Here is a 21,402-nt window from a genome sequence, read left to right as displayed (position 1 = left end):
TTTTCCAGGGCCCTCCGCTACTGCGACATGGCAACCAGAAAGAAAACTTGCTATTCCTTGGGGGAAAGGGGAAAAAAAAGAACACTTGCTATTCAAAGGTGGACTTCTTGTATCCATCATCTGGACATCTTGACACTGCACTGTGCCTGCATCGTGACAGCATCTTGGACCAGGAAATTAAATTAAGTTTGTTGCGCGTCCAAATCGCTCGCATGTTAGGCATAGTACTACACGCGCTGCTAATGGCCATGGCCATGGCGGCCCTTGATCAGTGCTGTTCTTGATCGATGTCGTTCGAGCTTCTTTGTCTAGTATTGCTTTTCAGCTTATTACTCATCAGACACTAACCCAGCAAGTAATCTACTTTGTCACGACGCCATGGCCCTCTGTAGTATCCCGGCCACCGACAGTCTCGCAGCCAAAAGTGAAAACAGCACTGGATCTCTTTGCTGAAAATATAGCAGCGCGAATTGATTGGGATCGATGCTTGGTGAGTGGGTCACCAAAAGGCAGATCAGCTGATTAGAGCCGTCCCTTTAATTTAGTTGTTATACAAAGGGAGGAACAGGAGGGAATATGCTTTGATTTTTCGGAGTGGAGGTGGGGAGGAAAGAACTCGCCGACAATTCTGGCTCCTGTGATCATCAGGCATCAGGTTCTCGGCCAGATCTGCACTCGATCGGCGCGAATGATGAGGCGCTGCCTGGAGTAGTAGTACTGGTCATGAAACAGATGTCTCCTCGCGCTAAGAGTCTGTACATGTTGATATGCATTCGAGTTGATTGGAGAGTAGCAGCAGAGTGCTCGAACCTGGACCGAGATCGGTGTGTATCCATGCATGGTTTGGCTTTAGCACCGACGATGGAAGATGTAGCTCGACTGAAACTCTGAAAGGGAGAGGGAGGCTTTGTACACCTTCCTGGCTTCAGCAGTATGTGTTGAACTATTTTATCCACAACGAAACCACACAGGAGCAGAGGAGGTTGCTTGGCTTGGGAGCTGGAGCACCATGACCATTCTTCACTCCTCAGGCCGAGGAGCAGAGGAAATGCATGAAGGGTAGTGGGCATTCAGGTGCACTGTCAGAGCCTGGATGCTCCTGAACCCTGATCGATCGACCGTTTAATTTTCCTTTTATGCCATGTTTTTAGATGCAGCTGGATTAGACTAGCAGCACAAGCTAAGTCAGATTTCATGTTTTGAATGCAAGCATTCGTCTGCTCCGTTCGTTCGGCTACTGCACTAGGTGGCTTTTGCTTGGCTTCTCGGCTAATTCAGATTCAGAAAAAGTGGGCGGCGCCTTCTCGCCGGCTGCGGAGCCTCCCTCCGCAAGCCTTGGAGGTTGCAGTTGGCGCACGAGGGAGCGCCGTCACATCGTCTCATCCAACGGCTGCCAACTGCCGATGATTTTCCTATAGCTGATGACACGTCTCAGCTCATCGAGCTGTGTTGCACTAGGCTTGTAGCTTCCGCCTATCGCAGCGAGCGGTAAGTTCCGATCCTAACCCAAAAATATTTAATCGCTGCAACATGATATTGCAGTTCAGGCATATTATAGTCATTTGCTAACATAAATCTAATAACAACATATGTTTTCACTTTTCATATTATTTCCTATATTTTTCTCCGGCGTCACACAATTGCTTTTGCACGGATCCTATGGGATGATAGCCACCTATATTCGTTGACAAATTGGGCCAGCTAAAATAGAAGAGTACTTTGAACCCACAGAATCGATTACCCATGATAGGGGATTAAGCATGCACACACAGAGAGCATAAAGAGACATGTGGATGGTTGAATGGTTGCAAACTTTTAGTGCGAACCCTCCCCTATTAATTTGTTGAGCAGTTGAGCAGCAAGCAATGATCCTTCAATGTACGTGCATTGCCTCCATCAGTATCCGTTGAAAAATGCTAAGACAACAGTACTGACTCTTTTTTGCGTTTTGAGAAACTTCACTTGGACTTGGATTCTTTTTTCTTCTAAAACTTGGCCACGTTTGAATAAGGGAAGCAAATATCATTGGTTACACTTCTCATGGTTTGCAAGTATATATGCACGTTCTATTTATCTAGTTGTACTTCGAAAAACAGCGTGTAAAAGTCAGAGGAATCACTTTGCAATTCAAGCATCTCTTAATACAGGATTCATTTTGTAGGGATGATATATTGCATGAGAATTTGGTAGATATTTTTAGATAAAATACGTCTACGGGGAGCAGCTGTCAGCATGTGTGGTCAAAGTGAGTAGTATACCGTCGAGGTCGAGCAGCTGCCTGTCACCTCCGGGAAGCCGGGGGCAGATAGATATTCCTACATGATGCAGGCGTTTCATCCGTAAGGCATCCCTTGGCAGTTAAGCGTCGTCGTCTTCTCGTTCTTCTCTCGCGACCGCCGCATGTGGGAATTAAACACGGCGTGCGTGATCGTCTGATCGATACGGCCCTTAACTAAATCCACCTGCGTACATTCTCCCTCCATTCAAAAAAAAAATTGCATCTGTCGCTTCCTAAAGAGTCAAATAATTTTAAATTTAACTAAATTTATAAAAAATACTAATATTTATATCTCCAAATAGATTTAGTATGAAAATATATTACATAATTAATCTAACAATACTTATTTTATAATATAAATATTAATATTATTTTGTATAAATTTGATCAACCTTTAAATTATTTAATTTCTTAAAAATGCATTCTTTTTTAACAGAGCGAGGACGTGGAAGCTGCGTGCTCTCGCGATCTCTCATTAATCCCTTCCATTTGATGCTGCGGCGACTGCTAGCTGGTACCTACAGCGGTATCAGTACGGAGCACAGCGGAGCCATCAGTGGCCGGTTTAGCTAGCTGCTGGTCCATGGAGGCTCCTAATGACCCGGCCGGCCCCACACCCGCGCCTGGTCCCACCTGACAGGCGATCTGGTCGAGCGCGCTACGCTACACTATGCGCGCACGCACCGTTTTGTCGGCGGAGCTGGCGCTGCTGCTGCCGCCGCCTCGATCCCATCTTCCGTCCTGGGCTCCTGGCCGATCAGCCAATCTCTCGCGCACTCACACGCAGATGGTTTGGCTTGGATAGGAGTGTGCGGGACCTCATGAATGCTGCATGCATGGCCAGTGCAAGCTCACAAGAGACGCGTGGGTTTGCCTGCCTGGCCGCCACGCATCCTGATGGGCCTTTGCTTAGATTACATTGCTGTTGCTTCATTTCGTACGCACAGCTTTCAATTTTTTTGTTTGTTCTAATCGATGTTGATTTTGATCCGAGCATGGTACCAGATGATTTCGTACCTGTCCGTGTCCGCATCCGCGGCCGATGAGCCGTCGCCGTTGGGCGGATCCACACGGCTGGTGATTCCGCCGCGCCGACCGCGCATCGGATCGCCGAAAGCAACCGCAGATGATAGGGAAATTCACTGCATCCTTCTCGAACAAATCACTTTTCTATAGCCCTGCAAAATTACAACTTTCTTATTTAACCCTGATTTTATTTTCCTTCCCTTTCATGGCCCTGCCGTTACATCTGCAGTTAACTTCTAGTTAAGTGACTGTGACTGGCGCACAATATTGTACATGAATCTAGTGTGTTAAAAATATGGCTCTCTTGGAGAATAGATATTGGAGATGTACAGCACGATATTATGCAGCAAATTCTCCATATTTTTAACACACTAGATTCACGTACAATATTGTACGCCAGGGGTACTATTATCTTTTCACAGTTACTTAACTAGGAGTTAACTGCAGATGTAACGGCAGGGTCATGGAAGGGAAGGAAAATGAAATCAGGGTCAATTTTGCAGGGCTATAGAAAGAAGCGTGATTTGTTTGAGGACTTTGCAGCAAATTTCCCCCATCTTTTTTTTAGAGAGGGCGACGACGATGCGTATGCTCCGCGCCTCTACAGGTGGAGATTAATCAGGGAGAGGGAGGGAGGCAAAACAGTTCTAGGCTTTGGAGGAGGAGGAGAAATGGACATCCAGCCCGGTGAGCTGGGCCACCTTGATCACTAAACTGGACAAAGGGCCGGCCTATTCCATATCTTGTTTGGGCCTTCGCTACTGAAACTGGAATCATTTCACCTCCAAGTACGTGGGCTTTAACATGGTACTCACTCCATTCCGTTTCCAAAAAAAGAAGATACCCACTCTAATCCATATAATCATCAGCCCTTAAAAAATTAACATCACATTTTTGTTTTTTTCGCGGTCCTTAGATAAATGGGACAGGCCCGATTTCTATTTGGCCCATCGTTCTCCTTCCCTTTTTTCCAAAAAGAAAAGAAAAGGAGAGCCCCGTGTCGCTCTATTTGTTGCAGGAGGTCTGATTTCTTAGTACTGAACTAATAATCGCAGGATTTCTGATAAGCGTACTCCTAAGTCAATTTTAACCAACTTTAATTAAATTATAGGAAAAATAATAATATCTATAGTACCAAATTTGTTTCATGAAATCTACCATAAAGTATATCCTGACATTGTTGTTGCTATATTTTTTATAGATTTAATTAAAGTTAGCTAATTTTAATTTTAATTTATGATAAATCTAATACGTCACGTGCATTAAAAAATGGAGGGAAATGAGACACGTGGGTATTTAGCGTACACGCAGTACGCTTCGTCCAATCATTCGACTTCCAGCATAATGAAAAGAAATGATATCTCAGGCGTGACGGAACTGACCTTGCGGGCCCCACACCGCCGCGCCACTCCGGGGTCCGGGCCCGCCGCCTGCCAACCGACCCATCCGTGCTCTGCTCTGCGTCTGCTGCTCACCCCACTCGCCCCGTCTCCCAACACACAGCGGCGGAACAGAACGGAGTCCACTGCCCGCCCGCCCGCCGCCGCCGGCAGAGGCCGGAACGGAGGAGATAGGAGTCGCAGTCGCCCGCTCCGCTCGACGCGCGCGGGTCCTCCAGTCCGCCGGCGCCAGCCGCACCCGCCGCGCACCACGCCTGCCGGGTTCGCTTCCTCTCCCTCCCTCCCGTGCCCTGCTTGCCTGCCCTTGCCGATTTTTTAACTGTTCAAGCACCATCCTGTTTGGGGAGCACATGGTGGTGTGCTCTCGTGCTAGCTACGATCGCATCTGCTTCTGCAGATTTCTGTTGCCTTTGATCCTCGTACCAACCCAGTAAATTAGCCAAGCTCTAAATTCGTCCCTGACGTTTCTTTAGTCAAATAATAATAATAATCAGTGTTTTGAGAAAGCGAACCCAATTAGTTGGGTGTCAAAGTTGTGTCTGTACTATGTTTCGCAGAAAGTCAATGCACCTGCGCATCTTCAGCCAATAGCCCAATACTACCTCTCAATCCATAAAGTTTCGGGTTTTTGGTCGCATACGGGGTAACGTTGCCATGAGAAATATGGCAGTGTTACAACTACCTTTATGCTGCCCATCTTCCACGGTTATGTTTCGTTTGTAGTTTCAGCTTCGGTTTCTATAAGGGATGATACTTAACCTCGTTGCCTCGCTGGATTGCACTGGCCTTTTGTTTCTGATCATTGACATCCTCTACTGCAGTGGCAATCGGCAAGCCCTTTTATCCCTAAAAAAAGAAAAGGTCAATGCACTGGTTGACACTGAAACTCGGATCAGATAGACTTTGATATTCATTCTACTCATCAAATAAGAACTGTGGTTCATACGTTCATTGGTGGGTCTAGTTATATCCTTGCACTGTTCAGTTAGATTACAATAGAGGCGAAGTCTGAATCACATTCTTTTGTATGTTCCCTGAAAATGGAATCATTTTGTATATGGAGTGGGCGGCGAACACTATGAAGCAAACTGAGTTGACTTACAATGTCTAATTGTTACTTTACCAGAAGTTTATGCTTGGAATTTCTTAGAGACGCATTTTACTTTGCAGAATCTGCAGGTGCTGCCAACATGGAAACATACACCACGGATGATGCGCTTACAGTCATGGGGTTTGGGAAATTCCAAGCACTTGTCCTTGCATATGCAGGCATGGGTTGGGTTGCAGAAGCCATGGAAGTCATGCTATTGTCATTTCTTGGACCAGTGGTGCGGGAAGAGTGGAATGTCTCCCCCCAAGATGAGAGTATTCTATCGAGTGTTGTGTTTGCTGGTATGCTTATCGGAGCCTTTACTTGGGGCTTTATTTCCGACAGATATGGAAGAAGGTAAGGATTTGCTCCACCAAGCTCTTCATATTTCCATTTCACAAGCCTTGACTTCTTAGGACAGACAGGAATAAGATTAACTCCTTTCCGATCGGCAGGAAATTGGTTCATTTCCCATTAATTCAAATGTATTGGATATAATCACCTATGTCCAAATAAACCAATGCAATTTTGACAATGGTGGTGGCACTGGCATTGGTTTTCCTTATGTGACCTCTGATTGGGATCAGTTCGCTGAGTCAACAAATCAATGAGCCATTTCTGTTCGATCTCATGCATTGAGTCGGAACAGATTAAAAAAAGTTAAAGACCACCGAAACTTTCTTCTCACTTTACCTCTCTCTTTTTCCTGTCTCCTCTCTACCTGTACAACAACAACAACAACTTAGCCTTTTGTCCCAAGCAAGTCGGGGTAGGCTAGAGATGAAACCCACAGAAAATAAGAATAAGAAACACAAAAAGCGCACAAGCCAAAGGAAGAGTTAGGAGTTAAACAAAAAGTAATAAAGGTCACGGTTCAGGTACGTTAATTGCTAATCTCCAAGCGCTCCTATCCATAGCTAATTTCTTAGCGATATTCCACTCCTTAAGGTCTCTCTTGACCGTCTTGTTCCAAGTTAGTCTAGGTCTACCTCTACCGCTCTTTACATTATCGCCCCGCTTTAAAACTCCACTACGCACCAGCGCCTCGGGAGGCCTCTGTTGTACATGTCCAAACCATCTCAACCGATGTTGAATCAACTTCTCCTCGATAGGTGCCACCCCGATCCTATCTCGAATCTCTTCGTTTCGGACTCTATCCCTTCTTGTGTGCCCGCAGAACAAACGCAGCATACGCATCTCTGCTACACTCAGTTGCTGGACATGCCGCCTTTTTGTAGGCCAACATTCAGCACCGTATAGCATCGCCGGGCGATTCGCCGTCCTATAGAACTTACCTTTTAGCCTCTGTGGCACCTTCTTGTCATAGAGGACGCCAGAAGCCTGCCGCCACTTCAACCAACCGGTTGAAATTCTATGCGTAACATCTTCATCAATGTCTCCATCTTTCTGAAGCATTGATCCTAGATACCGAAAAATATCCTTCTTGGCCACCACTTGACCTTCGAGGCTAACATCCCCATCCTCATGCCTAGTCGGGCTAAAGTCGCACATCATATACTCGGTCTTGGTCCTACTCAGTCTGAACCCCCTCGACTCTAACGTGTGTCTCCACAGCTCTAACTTCAAATTAACCCCTGCCCTATTCTCGTCAACTAGCACCACATCATCAGCAAAGAGCATACACCAAGGGATATCACCCTGTATGTCCCTTGTGACCTCATCCATCACCAAAGCAAATAGATAAGGGCTCAATGCTGACCCCTGATGTAGTGGGATGCTAACATAAGCGGCCATCGACCAGTTTTACATATGCACTTTGATAACCACCAGTCCACCACAACTAAATAGTTATCTGTATCTCCTCGAAGTTGAGGGGATATTAAATAATTGGTTTGATGCTTTTGAGTAGAGAGTCTAATTTGTATGATTGTATCATGTTGAACTTAGAAACGTGTAAATTGGACTATCCTGTTTTTTAGTGTGATTCTTTTCTATGCTTGATTTCCTACATGTCAAGAGTAAATGAAATAAACCTTATACCTTTTTTCAGGACTGTTTTATTGCTTTCAACTCTGCTTACTAGTGGACTGGGTTTTCTAAGCGCTTTGTCTCCTAACTACTTCTGCTTGCTAGCTCTTCGGTTTTTTGTTGGCATAGGAGTGGGCAGTGGGCATGTATTTTCATCTTGGTTTTTGGAGTTCGTTCCTGCAGGAAATCGTGGCACTTGGATGGTTATTTTTTCCTTTTTCTGGACTATTGGCACAGTCTTGGAGGCTTCACTTGCCTGGGTATGACATTTTGTTCCTTTACTGCAAGATTGCCTTTTGCATCCAAGAATAGTTACCCTGGAGTGCTTACTGTATATAGGAATCTGTTTGTGCAGGTCTCTGAAACCATAATGTTTAATGCTTTGTGTCATGTGTAACAACAATGTTTCTTCAGGTGTTGTGTATCGGTGACTGTTGGGGCAACCATATTTATCCATTGCATTATCAGTTTTTAGTTTAATTGTCATTATTTATGACTTTATGTGGCAATGCTTAAGGTATCTCAATGTGTGGTGCCTGGAATTCAGTCAATTTTGGGTTTGGTACACATGTGCTTCTGATTTTATATTTTATGCTCACAAAGTTTTCATATCAAGAGTTGTTGATTTTTCTTTTCTTCTTTCTTTTGCATTGCAGGTTGTACTATCAGCATTAAGTTGGAGGTGGTTGCTGGCATTGAGTTCACTTCCATGCTTCCTCTTGCTTCCTTTCTTCAGAATTACACCCGAGTCACCACGCTATCTTTGTGCACAAAATAGAATGATTGATGCAAGGCTCGTCCTGGAGAGAATGGCCAATGCAAACCAAGCAGCTCTTCCTCTGGGAGTTCTCACATACCATGGCGAAACAAAAATTGACTACATTACTCATACTTCTGAGGATGAACACCTTATTCGAGTCAGAGAGAAGGAACATACAGTTGTGAATGCTATTAGCTCCAAATCTGGTGCTATTGCTGCATTGCACAAGCTATTATCCCATAACTTGCTCAGATCAACTCTTCTTCTTTGGTTTGTTTACTATGCAAGTTCCTTCGCTTATTATGGGATAGCATTGCTGACGTCGCAACTAAGTGATGTGAATAGAAGCTGTAGTTCTGATCTGATTTTTGAAATGCACCAAAAAGATGACAATCTTTACAAAGATACCTTTATCACTAGTTTAGCAGGTAGAATTCATTAAGTCCTTTAAATCCCCCCGCACTCTTTATGACTGGCTATGGTATATCTCACTTAATTCATGGCTTCATTTCTCTACCAGAGATTCCAGGCTTAATGTTGTCCGCTTTGCTTGTTGATTGGTTTGGCCGAAAAGCTACAATGTGCTGCCTGATGTTTGCATGCTGTGCTTTCCTTGGACCGCTAGCACTTCATCAAAATGAGTTGTTTACTACTATACTTCTATTTGGAGCTCGTGCCTGTGGCACAGGTGGCACTATAGTTTTATGTTTGTATGCTCCGGAGGTTCGTATCAACTTCTTATGGCATAGAGTAATTTACTATCAGATTATTTCGTTTCTATGCATCCTTCGTTGATCTGTTATTCTGTTGCATTGCCATATATCAGGCATTGAAGTAAATTTGGATATTATGTTCTCACAGCCAATGTACTCAACTTGGTAGTTTTGAATACCCATCAATCAGGTTTCCTTGTATTAGTTGTTACACTGCCACAGGATCAAGAATGAGCAAGTTCTAGCAGTGGTTAGATCTCCCTATGTTACAGAATGAAGAAAGTACAAATAGAACATATTTTGGGACCCCTTTGCAAAAATTGGTGGCTACGATGTCTGTGTTGCTCTATGTGTGTAATTATCACTCTCTTTGTGTAGAGCTACAACTACTAAGTTGAATTCCAAGTTGTTACTTGCACAAAGGCCACGAAAGATTTGCACATAAGCATAACCATGAGCACGAGATTGTTCTTATAGCTGAAGTATCCACTTTACAAAATAATCGAAGTGCAAGTTGTTTGAGTTGAATACAAGTTCTAGCTCAGAGTTTTCAGTTTCAGAGTTTCTAAATAGCACTAGCCTGGCAGCAGAGGATAGGTCAGGAAAGTGTTTCTGAACATGATTTAGCAGTTCTACAGCCAAGTCCTTGAACTTACTCTATGCGGCAGAGTGAGTATTTCTCGCGAGATAATTCTGTTGTTCTCTGTGCAGGTGTACCCAACATCTGTTCGCTCGACGGGCGTCGGAATTGCAACCTCTATCGGCAAAATCGGCGGGGTTGTTTGCCCCCTCGTCGCGGTCGGCATGCTGCGGAGCTGCCACCAGATGGCAGCCGTGCTGGTGTTCGAGCTGGTGCTGTTCCTCGCCGGAGTTGCCTGCATCCTCTTCCCTGTGGAGACCAAGGGCCGCGAGATGGACTGACGCATGGTGTTGAGTCAGGACACTTGGGCATCCACCAGATGGGCCTCTAGCTGCTTCATCATGATTCATCAGTGATATATCATGATGTTTTATAGACAGCAATACAACACTTTATACATAACAGTTTCGTGGATATGTTATGTGTATAGTGGAGACCTGTGTATAAGGAAATGAATAGCAATGAACAATGATATTTTTAGAGTTCTAGGGAGGATCCCCAGTCTTAACATTGCTGAAGACAAAAAGCATACTGCTGTTTACAGCACCGGGGGGGGGGGGGGGTGGACAAAAAGCTTCCCATACATCCTGACATCACAAGAAATTACGGGGACGTTTAAGCTCACCAATGCATCCATCCACTTGCTGAAAAGGTCCCCACTGATGCGCGTCCGCAGCATGGCTAGGTACCCGCGCGGCTGAGCTCGCCGGCCGGCCATTGCGAGCTGCCGAGCTCCAGCAGCGGCGAGTCTGAGAGGTGTTCATTTCTGGAGATTCCAGACTAGCTACTTCGCTAGGCCTCCGATGGATGCCGCAGAAACTGCTCGCTGAACTGCTCGAGAGCAGACGAGACCCAATGGTTAACCGACAGATTCCAACGACTTGAAATTTTTTAGTACAAGCTCGAGGTCAATCCGATGAGGACTCCAGAGCCAAGGAGCGCCGCCTTGGGGCTGGAAGAAAGGAGCGGCCGGAGCGCGGCGGGGCCGCTCCGGCAAGCCGCTCGCGCGACGCGGCGTGGAGCAGAGGTGGCGTTTCCTGGCAGCCGGAACACGACAGCGTCTTGCGGCTCCAGTCACCCTCGGCCGACGCGAGGTTGGGCGGCCGTCTGTGCGGCGCCGGCAGGAGGAAGAGGATTACCGGACCGGCGAGCCGCGGTGAAGATTTGGATCGCGACCTGGATATTTGTAAAAACACTCCTGCGTATTTTCAAATAACCCCCTTATTTGGATCGCGATCTAGATCGATAGATCGCGATCCGGGTGTTTGCAATATACCCCCTGTATATTACAAATAACCCCCTAATTTGGATCGGCGATTATTGATCGCGATCCGATTATTTGCAAAAAGCCCCATAGTATTTGCGTATAGCCCCCTGGTTCGGGTCGGGTCCTCCTCCCGTACGTCCGGTGACACCCGCCGCCGCCATCACTTCCCTCCAGCCACGCCGGAAGCGCAGAGTGCTCGAGCTCCATACGTCAAAGAACACAGCTCACCAATGCATCAATCCGGTCCTTGAAAACCTCCCCAAAAGATCCCCACGGTTGCGCATCCGCAGCCCATCTGACCGGGCGCCGGACGGCCAGGGGCCCGCCGCCAGCGCGGCCATTCCACTGAGCGGCTGCGCTCGCTCTAGCCTGTCATGGCGAGCTCCAGCGGCCGGGAGCACGAGAGGTGTTCATCTGTGGAGATTCCAGACTCGCTAGGCCTCCGACGGGGGCTGCCAGCTTGCCGCAGAACGCCAAAGCTGCTCGCTGAAATGCTGCAGGAGGGTTAGAGGTCAGAGCAGGCAACATATGAGACAGTGGCTAGCAGATTCCAGCTTGAAATTTGTTAGTACAAACAAGCTCGAGATAAATTCGATGAGGTGTTATTGCGCAGTGAGGACTGAAGATGAACGGGCCTACATGTTGCCAGGTCCGATCCTGAATGTGTCAAAAGCCTGAAAGCTCTGTTCAGTTTCTGATGTCGAAAAGGGACAAATGGCAGGTATACGGAAAATCTAATCTTCAGACAAGCTACTCGATTCTACTATGCACGTATGAACCAATTTATGATTGTCTCGATAGACACCAACCGGAATCGATCGCTGCTTTCTCCAAGGAGCAGCTTTAGATCTATTCTCTCTCTGTTGCCTTTTGTTTGTCGCTTGCTCTAGATTTGTTCAAGAGTATCACCAGAAGCCTAATGTTTTCAAACTTACTTTGGTAATTGGTATACACATTTGGAAAATGCGCAACGAAAAGTGTTTGCAAACACTTTATAGGAACTGAATTTGCGTAGATAGTAGGTACATCTCGTCAAAGCTACTCTGTCTTTTGATCTTTTCACTTCAACGTACAAGTTGAGCATTCTGCATTCATATCTAGAAGAAATACATGTTCATGAAAAAGGGGAACTAAAAAGAATCTAAAGGTAAAAACAGGTTCACGTTTCTTTAGTAGATCCTTCAAAGTTTCCTGCACGGGAACCTGTAGTGTCCTTCAACGACCCCTATAACTGTCTGATCTGGTCTATTTTTGAACAATCTGAGCATCAAGACTACATCTACAAGACAAGACACTTCAGATTCCTCTTAGCAAATCCAAAAGTAGTGCTGGTTCTTCTTCATCATCGAAAGATGGAGAAGCTGTCAGTCCATCCTGCCATGGTGCCGAACCCTTCAAGTTTCGGCATCTCCTCCACCACCGGCTTCGGCCGCCGGTCTCCGATGACGCCGTATGGATTCGGCTTCTTCGTCGGCACCGTGATCTCTGAATCCATACTCTGGGTCGCAGCCGGGGCGACGAGGTTTCCCGGCGCACGGACGACACGCTGCGACGCTGGCTTGCAAGGAGGAGAGCGAAACACCACGGGGCACGCGAAGGTGTCGATCAGGACATGGACGCGCGCGCCGCCGCGGACGATGCGCTGGTCGTCGCAGGCGGCCGCCACGTGCATGCATATCTCATTCCGAGCCGCGACCACGGCGCCGCGGTCGAACGGGTGCGCCACCAGCGGGAGCACCTCGTCCGCCAGAGCTCGCTCCACGCTCTCGGGCAAGCGCAGTCTGCGCGACTGGCGCCTCCGGAGGGCGATGTCCGCGGCGACCTTCTCGGCGATCCGGGTGCCGCCGGGGCCGACGACAGGGAAGTGCCTGCGGACGACGACTCGCACGTCGGCCGTCATCGCCGGGGGCGGTCCTCTCGAGCCGCGGCGCGACGACGGCGCCGGCTCCGCGCCGAAGGTGGTGGCCAGCTGTAGGCGGCTGGAGAGACGAACCGCCGGAACGCCGCGGGGAAGGCGATGATCCATCTTGCCAGCTCTCTTGCTACTTCTTTGCTTGAACGGATGGAGTCGGTGGATGATCAACAGAGAGAGCGGAGGAGATTGATGAGGAATCAATGCCCGACGATCCATATTTATAGTTATGGCCGGAAATCCTTCTTCGACTCGCAAACCAGTTCCGATTCGGAGTCCGGTATCCGACTCGGAACACGCCATTTGCGTGATGGCCGCCTCTCTCTGCTCGTGGTCCCTGCAACTTGGGGCCGTGGCGTGATGGAACACGCCGTGGCGTGGAGCGGCGGCGGCGGCTCCTGCCAGCCCGAATGCCGACGGGAACTTGGGGCTTCGACCACCCTCGGCCCACGCGAGCCGGGGCGGCCGGCTGCGAGGCCGGCAGGAGGAAGAAGAGATCCACCTAGGGGACGCCCGACGTCAGCCGGCGCTCCGGCAAGCGGCAGCTTGAAGATTGGATGGCGACATGAAAATATGTAAAAACACCTACAGACTTGATGGTGCATCAATTTGCAGTAGCAAGTAAAAATTCACACTATCAAAACATTGAGTCTGTTTTTATGGCCAATTCTCCAATAACAATATGTAAAACCATTTGTACCGTTGATCAGAATGCCAAACCAACAATGCAAATTACTGCTTCCCCAGCGGCCAAGCAGCAGCATCTGTTCCTTTGTTTTGGGCAAAGCTCGGGCAGCTGCGCTGCATATTCATTATAGAAGCAAAGCAGTAGCATTTACAGACTCTAGTTGCGTGCTGAAGGAAAAAGAAAATTACAACACGCATCAGGGTGTTTTGTTCACCCTGTGGTAGTTTATGCCACTGTGCTGCATGACTGACAGATCGGATTGGCCTGCCACCTCGGCAATTTCAATTGAAGAAAGAGCCAAGCGAAGATGGTACCTCTGCCACACCATCGTGCCGTCACCGCCGACATGGCACAGATTTCATTGCTGCCCGGGACGTCCCGTCCCACCATCGTTCTCGCCGTGCGACCCTTCGAGGAGTCGACGCAATGCTCCTTGCGCCTGCGTCTTGCCGTCTTCGTCACAGGGGCGGGCACACGTGGCCCCTGGTGGCTTCGCACGGGGAGCCTTGTTCATGCAGACGGCTGCTGACGGCCGGGACTAGAGGCGGCGCATCTCCGGCGGGATCATATGGGAGATGGATGGAGTGACGGAGAGGAGCCGGCGTCTTGAGGGATCTCGGAGCATTGTGCGCGCGCCATGCCTGCCGCCGCGCCGCGCCGCGCCCAGCACCGGTTCTCGGGCGTCCCCTCCGCCACCTTCTATTGCACCTCAGCAGCAGGTGCACGAGCGTGGCGGTGGCTAGATGCAAGAGGGCGAGGCTACGCTCACGACGAAGGAGATGGAAGCTAGGGACGGCTGAGTGCGGCGGCGCTCCGGCGAGCCGCGCTGGAGGACGCCAAACGGTGAAATACCGTCCACCCCCTGGGAACCTACCGTCCGTCCGATGCGACGTGTGCGGCCGAGATTGGAAGCATCGCGGGGGCGTCTTCCTCGTCACTTCGTCAGGCGCGCGCGCCACGCTAGCGGGCCGGTGGGCGCGGTGGTTCGGTGGCTCGGGAGAAGCAGCGGCTTGCTCGCTTCGGTGGCGACGGCGGCCAGCGGGGTGGTGCGAGCGCGGCCAGATATACTCGTCGAAACGCCGCGCTGGCCTGGTGCTTGTCCCGGTGCCGCGCGCGCCGCCTGAACTGGAGGCGACGACCGCGGCGGCACTCTTGCTCCCCGCCGTACCGGACAACAATCTTGCCGTTGCTATTGCGGCAGCTTCCAGATCGCCATCGGGAGCTCCGTAATCTGCGTGCAGGGAAGACGGAAGAGGTTCCTCTGATCGAGACGCTGGTAGGTCCAATTGGCAATTTGTCAAAGCCTGAATGCTCTGTTGAGTCTTACAGATCATCCAGCTAATAAAAAACAGAACAGGACGGTGTAGCTCTGCAGCCACGGTGCTATGTGCAAGGCGGCGCACTATTGTTTGCGAAACAGAGATGACAAGTGTGAACAAATTGCCTGCACCTTCTGTCGGAGAAGCAGCACAAACATCCTGAAAATTGCAGGGTTGTGTTGTAGTAACTATAAAATCTATGCTGCTGCTATGATGATGATTTGGGCAGCAACCACGTTTCACCTATCCTCCAAGCGTTTTCATGGTTCATCTCTTGCCTCTTGGAGAGCAAGGATTCTGGCAACAGTATGAACCTGATCCTTATCACTACTAATTCACCTTCTGTCGGAGAAGCAGCACAAACATCCTGAAAATTGCAGGGTTGTGTTGTAGTAACTATAAAATCTATGCTGCTGCTATGATGATGATTTGGGCAGCAACCACGTTTCACCTATCCTCCAAGCGTTTTCATGGTTCATCTCTTGCCTCTTGGAGAGCAAGGATTCTGGCAACAGTATGAACCTGATCCTTATCACTACTAATTCACCTTCTGTCGGAGAAGCAGCACAAACATCCTGAAAATTGCAGGGTTGTGTTGTAGTAACTATAAAATCTATGCTGCTGCTATGATGATGATTTGGGCAGCAACCACGTTTCACCTATCCTCCAAGCGTTTTCATGGTTCATCTCTTGCCTCTTGGAGAGCAAGGATTCTGGCAACAGTATGAACCTGATCCTTATCACTACTAATTCACTGTTTTTTTTGTAGGACAAGAGGAAAAAGACCATAGTGGCCCTCTTTTTTTTCATTCTAAAAAAACCCATGGAAGATCAAAAAAATACACACATGGGAAATATAGCATTACGTAGTTCTAAAAAGTTGAAGGACGAGCTGTAATCAATCTATGCATGGAGGAAACTTAGAGGAAACAAACATTCTCAGTTTGCATTTTTCTTCTCCCCTCCAGCTGCGCAAGCCAAAAGGAAGGTGCGTGACCAAAACCAAAAGGTGGTCGTGCTCGATGGCCGAATTGAGGTGGCCGCGTAGCATTAAGGAGGAAAGATGAAGAAGAGAGACGCAGGTTATGCCGTTATGGCCGGAACGCGCCGGCGCTCCGGCCAGCCACGGCGTGCGGCATGAAGCAGAGGACGCCTTCGTTTCCCGCGCCCCCTGCGGTAGTCGTTGTTTGACCACCATCGTTGCCTGCAAGACGGGGCGGCCGCAAAGACTTGAGGATGATCGTGAGGGTCGCAGGGGCGGCCGGAGCGCGAGGACGCCCCGGCGAGCGGCGTCGTTTCATGCGGCACCAGGGGTGGACGGTAGCTGGGATACCGACCGCGACCGGGTGGACGGTATTTCAGATACCGTCCGGCCCCCCGGGTCCCCAGCAGCCGTCCGATCGCGCTTCTGCGGGCCAGATTACGCGCATCATCGTAGTGGGCGTCTTCCTCGTCAAGCTCTGACGGCTCCAGCGGCCTGAGGCGCAGGGGAAGCGGAGGCCTGCTCGCCTGCTCGGTGGCGGGCCAAGGTTGACGGCGGCGGCGACCCGACAAGTGCTTGTAGAGACGCCTCAGCCGCTCAGCCTCGGGCGGCCTTGGTTTTGTCGCAGCCGCCGGCAGCTCTTGGCGCCATGTACCACGGAAGGTGCCCATCCATCCAGGTTCCAAGCCATGAAAGCTGACGTCTGGCAGGAATGTGAGAGGGTACATGGAATAACCACTGCACACCTCTTTTCAGACTCGCTCCTCGTCAGTCCCCACCTGCCACACGGCACACGCCCAAAGATCAAAATCGTTGTCGACCTCTCCACATCCAGCCGGCGTTCTTGTCAGTCGATCTTATTTCGCTCAGGAGTTCAATTGCTTGCATCCAAGGTTCGTGTACATCACTTGGCATAAAGGAGAAAGCGATGGCTGATCTGGGGGCAGCATGAAGAACATCGCCAGGCTCGGCTTCGTCATCTAGGAGGCAGTGGACGCGGCCCGGCTGAACGAGGAGGCGAGATCAGACCCCAGAAAGAGGGTGCTCCAATTCAGCGCCATTCTGTCGCAGCTGCAGCAGACGAGGATGGTGAATGGTAGCGCGGCGATGAGCGGCGGCTGGAGGATCTTCGGTGAGCAGGTCTCCAGAAGGAACGGGCTGACGGAAGCAAGGAACACCCGGAGCGGCTTCCCAGCAGAGGCGGCATTTCTCGCCAGCCCGAACGCCGAACACCGACAGAGACTTGGGAATCCGGCCATGCGAGCTAGGGCTGCCAGCTGCGGGGCTGGCGGGAGGAGGAAGAGGTTGTTTGCCCAACGGACATCCGGCATCAGGCGGCGCTCCGGCGAGCCGCGGGCGAAGATTCGATGGCGATCCGAAAACTTAAAAAAACACCCCTATATAGTTTCAAATAAACCCCACTTTGGATCGCGAATAGATCGCGATCCGATTATTTGTACAGTACCCTCTAGAAATTTTAAATAACCCTCTAACTTGGATCGCGATTATATTTACAAATGCCTCCTAATATTTTCATATAGCCCCCTGGTTTAGATTGGGTCCTCCTCACTCCCGTCTGGCGCCGCCCGCCGCCGCCGTCCTCCGGCCGCGCCGGCAGAGCACCATCCGGCCAGTCCATCAAGGCACCAATCCATCGCTCGAAAACTATCCCACTCCAAAACATCCTCAGGCCCTGTTTAGATCACTTCAAAATTCCAAATTTTTACATTCTCTCTCCATCACATCAATTTTAGGACACATGCATGGAGCAGTAAATATATGTAAAAAAATAACTAATTGCACAGTTTAATTGTACATCACGAGACGAATCTTTTAAGTCTAGTTAGACCATGATTAGATAAAATTTGTCAAATACAAACGAAAACGCTACAGTAGCAAAAAGTTCCAAATATTATAAAAAGTTGCGATCTAAACGGGGCCCCACTCATGCACTCCTGCAGTTCCATCTGACCAGAGGCCTGCCTTTCCCCGCGCGACGGAGGCCGGAGCTCGCGCCGGCTAATCATGGCGAGCTCCAGCGGCGACGAACCCGAGACGAGTTTGTGGAGATGCTAGACCCGCAACGCCTCCGGTGGGACTGCCAGCTTGCCGCACAATCTGCTTACTGAAATGCTGCCGTCGGACTGCCGAAGCATCACCTGCAGCCTGCTGGGTGGTGGTCACTGGTCAGAGGTCAGAGCAGAGACCACGCAATTGTTAACCGATTCCAACTTGGAATTGTGAAGCAGTAGTTCGAGATAAATTCGATGAGGCGTGATGGCGCAGTGAACACTGAAAGATGAATGTCAGGTGCCCAGGTCCAATTCTGAATGTTTTGTTTTACAGTTCCATGGACGATGGATGACCTCTTGTCCACTGCATTGATTCATGACAAAAATCAGTTCTGCAATGCCTATTATAGTATTATTTTCCCAGCACCGTTTTGCGCTATCTACGAAGAACAAAACCACCCATCCAGTTTTAACATGACAGAGACATATCTGCAAGACCAATAGAGAAAACAGACTACTACTATGTTTTGCGACGGAAGGTCCTTGGTTTCAGACTTCCATCTGCGCTTCCAGTTCAAAAGGCTTCAGTTTCAGCACTCAGCAGCTTCTGCTCATGGAAATTGAATCTGAGCACCATCACATAGCACCCACCAGTTGAATCCTCTTCAGTCAGGACAGCAAGGCTTCCAAGCGCGCCACCCACGAGTTGAACTTCTCCAGAGATGCAGAACAAATCATGATAAAGAGTTGATGCTTCTTTTAACATAGCCATTACTTAGCTAAAGATTCAAAATTAGTAACCTCATGCAGTGCCGGTAGATTCTGAAATATAGACCCAAACCTGCCTAGCTACTATGCAAGTAAAAAATAGATGCAGGGTGCTTTCCAGTTCAGAACAAAAAAAACATTTATCCGCAATTTCTTACCTTTTGGGTAAGTTGTCTCTAGTTAGGAGCTTGTGTTTTGAAAGTAGCCAAAGAAAAAAACATGGACCCTAGGTTGAATATGCGTGTTCTTGTGATCAATACAATTGTGCGGTTGATCTCTCTCGAGCTCTCTTTCTCTACACTTAGCAACAGAGTACATGGATGAAATCACACTGATCCCTCAGAACACAAGCTGCGGCACCTCAATTAATAGGCATCTGTTGAAATGGCCGACATTGTACAGGAGGAATGCCTAGGTACAGAGTGATTCCAGTTTCTAGCCCTTGCAAATGTTGTACTGAACGTTCTGAAGATTATGACTGAAGATTATGATACATTTTAGGCTAACAGTAACAGCATGTCTTCCTCTGGCACCACGTTCCCTCCACCAGAAGTCTTTCACCGAGCTTGAGACCGTGGCCCTGTGGGCATGCTTGGTTCGCAGCCGCACCCGCTCACGATGCCAAAGATATGCAGCGAGAAAAATCTACTGCAAAACCACTAAAAATCTGTGGTGCGCCGAAGGCTGGGAACCAAACGGACAGATGGCTTTACAGGTGTGGCGCGCCCAACTCGCGGCGCGGCGAGTCGTGGCTGGGAACCGAGCACGCGCCCACGCTGCATTCGTCCGCATCATTTTCCTGAGATCCAACCATTTCCGTCCCAGGATTGATAGCAGCATCCTTGGTTGCAGTCTCCTGTCTTATCCACTTCGCCATGCCTCTCGGCACCTTCTCCATGTCCCGATCTGAACTCTGAAGCCATGCTACCCAAGTAGCCTCACAGGAGTGCTTGTGCTTGCCAATCTTCTCAACTCCTCTGTGTGCCTCGAGCTAGCAAAAGCCTCTTGTCTGCTGCCTGGCTACTCTACTCTTTTTTGAAATATTATGGCTGCTCTACTCTCAAGCAATGGATAATATTTGCACTACAGAATTATTATCTAGCACAGTCAGCTTAGGTCACCTCTCCAGACTTACAAAACCGCCTCATTAGGTGAAGGAAATCAAATAAAAAAACTTGTGGTGGACAAAGCTTTACGGCTTCATAGGACATGTCCAACGCCAGTTCGACGGGGGCGACTCGACCTGACGCGTGTCTCCGGCCTCCATCATAGTGGAGTACTACTACTGGAGTGCAGGCTGTACGCGCGTCCCCAATCTCCATCGCAGCACATGATTACAAGCTAGCTTGTCGTCTTTTAAATTCTATTTTCTTTTAAGGTTACCTCGGCGGCTCTGCTGCGTGCGCCAGCTTCAGAACACAACAGAGTTGCTTACCAGGTGGTGGTTCGTAACAAATGCAATAATAAGTTACATAAAAAACCAAATGCAATAACAATGAGGTTCGAAAGGGATGGGACTCTTATGATAATAATAGTAACCTAGTAATTAAACTGCATGTGACATGTTTCGGATGAGTGATCATATGATAGGAGTGCGCGCGCGCTGAAAGCAACATCGGGTGAAAGAAAATTAGAATAAGGTGGCAAAACGAAGCAGAATCATTCATTGATCCTCGGCAACACACTACTGATTACACGGCCAGGAATCAACAATTATTTGTGGCCGCTTGATTTGTTTGGAGAGAGTTCTCATCTCACGCTATGCGGAGGTCGTACACTCGAGCTGATTATATTTGATTTCCTACAAAGAATAATCGTTGCCTACGCAACACGACAACAGTTAGCGCGCGCGTGATAAAAGAAAGGTCATGGAAAGAGCCTGCTCACCAAACTCGTGGAGAACAGCAACCCGTCGAAGCACGAAACCAACTAGGCAGGCGACGAACTACGATGGACATTGTTCCATGCATTTTAAGGAATAATACGGAATACGCTGATATCTTATGCTAAATTAACTTGGGATATTCCAGGTTAACTTGTTAAGCCAACTACTCTAAATAAAAAGTTTACTGCATCACATGAGGTAATAAATAGCTATGGCACACAACCGTATGTGATGTGCCACGCCAGCACGGCGATACCTTCACAAATTATACTGATAAGTATCAAATATCAAATGAAGAAAAAAGAAAGTATTTACACACCTTATCTGATATTAGCAGCGCCAATTTTTATGGAAACCACTTATTGGCAGAAACTAATCAAACTAGATTGAACCCCTCAGACACGCTATATGAAAGTTAAGGATTTCAGAAACCTGACCATAATAGGGAATAGGAATACTAATCGAATTAGTCAAATCCCACGTCACATTGGTGGACATTTTAAAACTTCCTTGGTTGTCTTGTGGACTTTAACTTTTCTCTTGTCCCACTATTGACAAGGATATATTTTTCTCTATCGATTGAAAATGGAATTAGCTTCCCAAAATGAAGCAGCAAACTGAATGTAAAGAACACCATCTCAATTCTTTGAAAGGACATCTCTGAGCAATGACT

The 21,402-nt window shown here is 48.5% G+C and overlaps 1 protein-coding gene across 2 annotated transcripts; it reads left to right on the top strand.

Moving 5' to 3' along the window:
- Positions 1 to 4,717: 4,717 nt before the first annotated feature.
- Positions 4,718 to 10,382, top strand: LOC112876528 (organic cation/carnitine transporter 7-like). 2 transcript variants are annotated; one of them, XM_025940655.1, is made up of 6 exons: positions 4,718 to 4,965; positions 5,875 to 6,151; positions 7,806 to 8,043; positions 8,440 to 8,971; positions 9,064 to 9,266; positions 9,968 to 10,382. In XM_025940655.1, the coding sequence occupies exons 2-6, from the start codon at positions 5,895 to 5,897 to the stop codon at positions 10,175 to 10,177; spliced, it is 1,440 nt and encodes a 479-aa protein (XP_025796440.1). In that variant the 5' UTR covers positions 4,718 to 4,965; positions 5,875 to 5,894; the 3' UTR covers positions 10,178 to 10,382. The 2 variants fall into 2 exon arrangements, with proteins under 2 accessions (XP_025796440.1, XP_025796441.1); XM_025940656.1 differs by lacking the exon at positions 4,718 to 4,965 and having other exon boundaries at positions 6,023 to 6,151; positions 7,967 to 8,043.
- The last annotated feature ends 11,020 nt before the right edge of the window (positions 10,383 to 21,402 follow it).

Source organism: Panicum hallii, chromosome 9 (assembly GCF_002211085.1).
Source record: "Panicum hallii strain FIL2 chromosome 9, PHallii_v3.1, whole genome shotgun sequence".
Taxonomy (NCBI): domain Eukaryota; kingdom Viridiplantae; phylum Streptophyta; class Magnoliopsida; order Poales; family Poaceae; genus Panicum; species Panicum hallii.
Note: the sequence above shows the minus strand (reverse complement) of the source record. Positions and strands in the feature narration are given on the sequence as shown.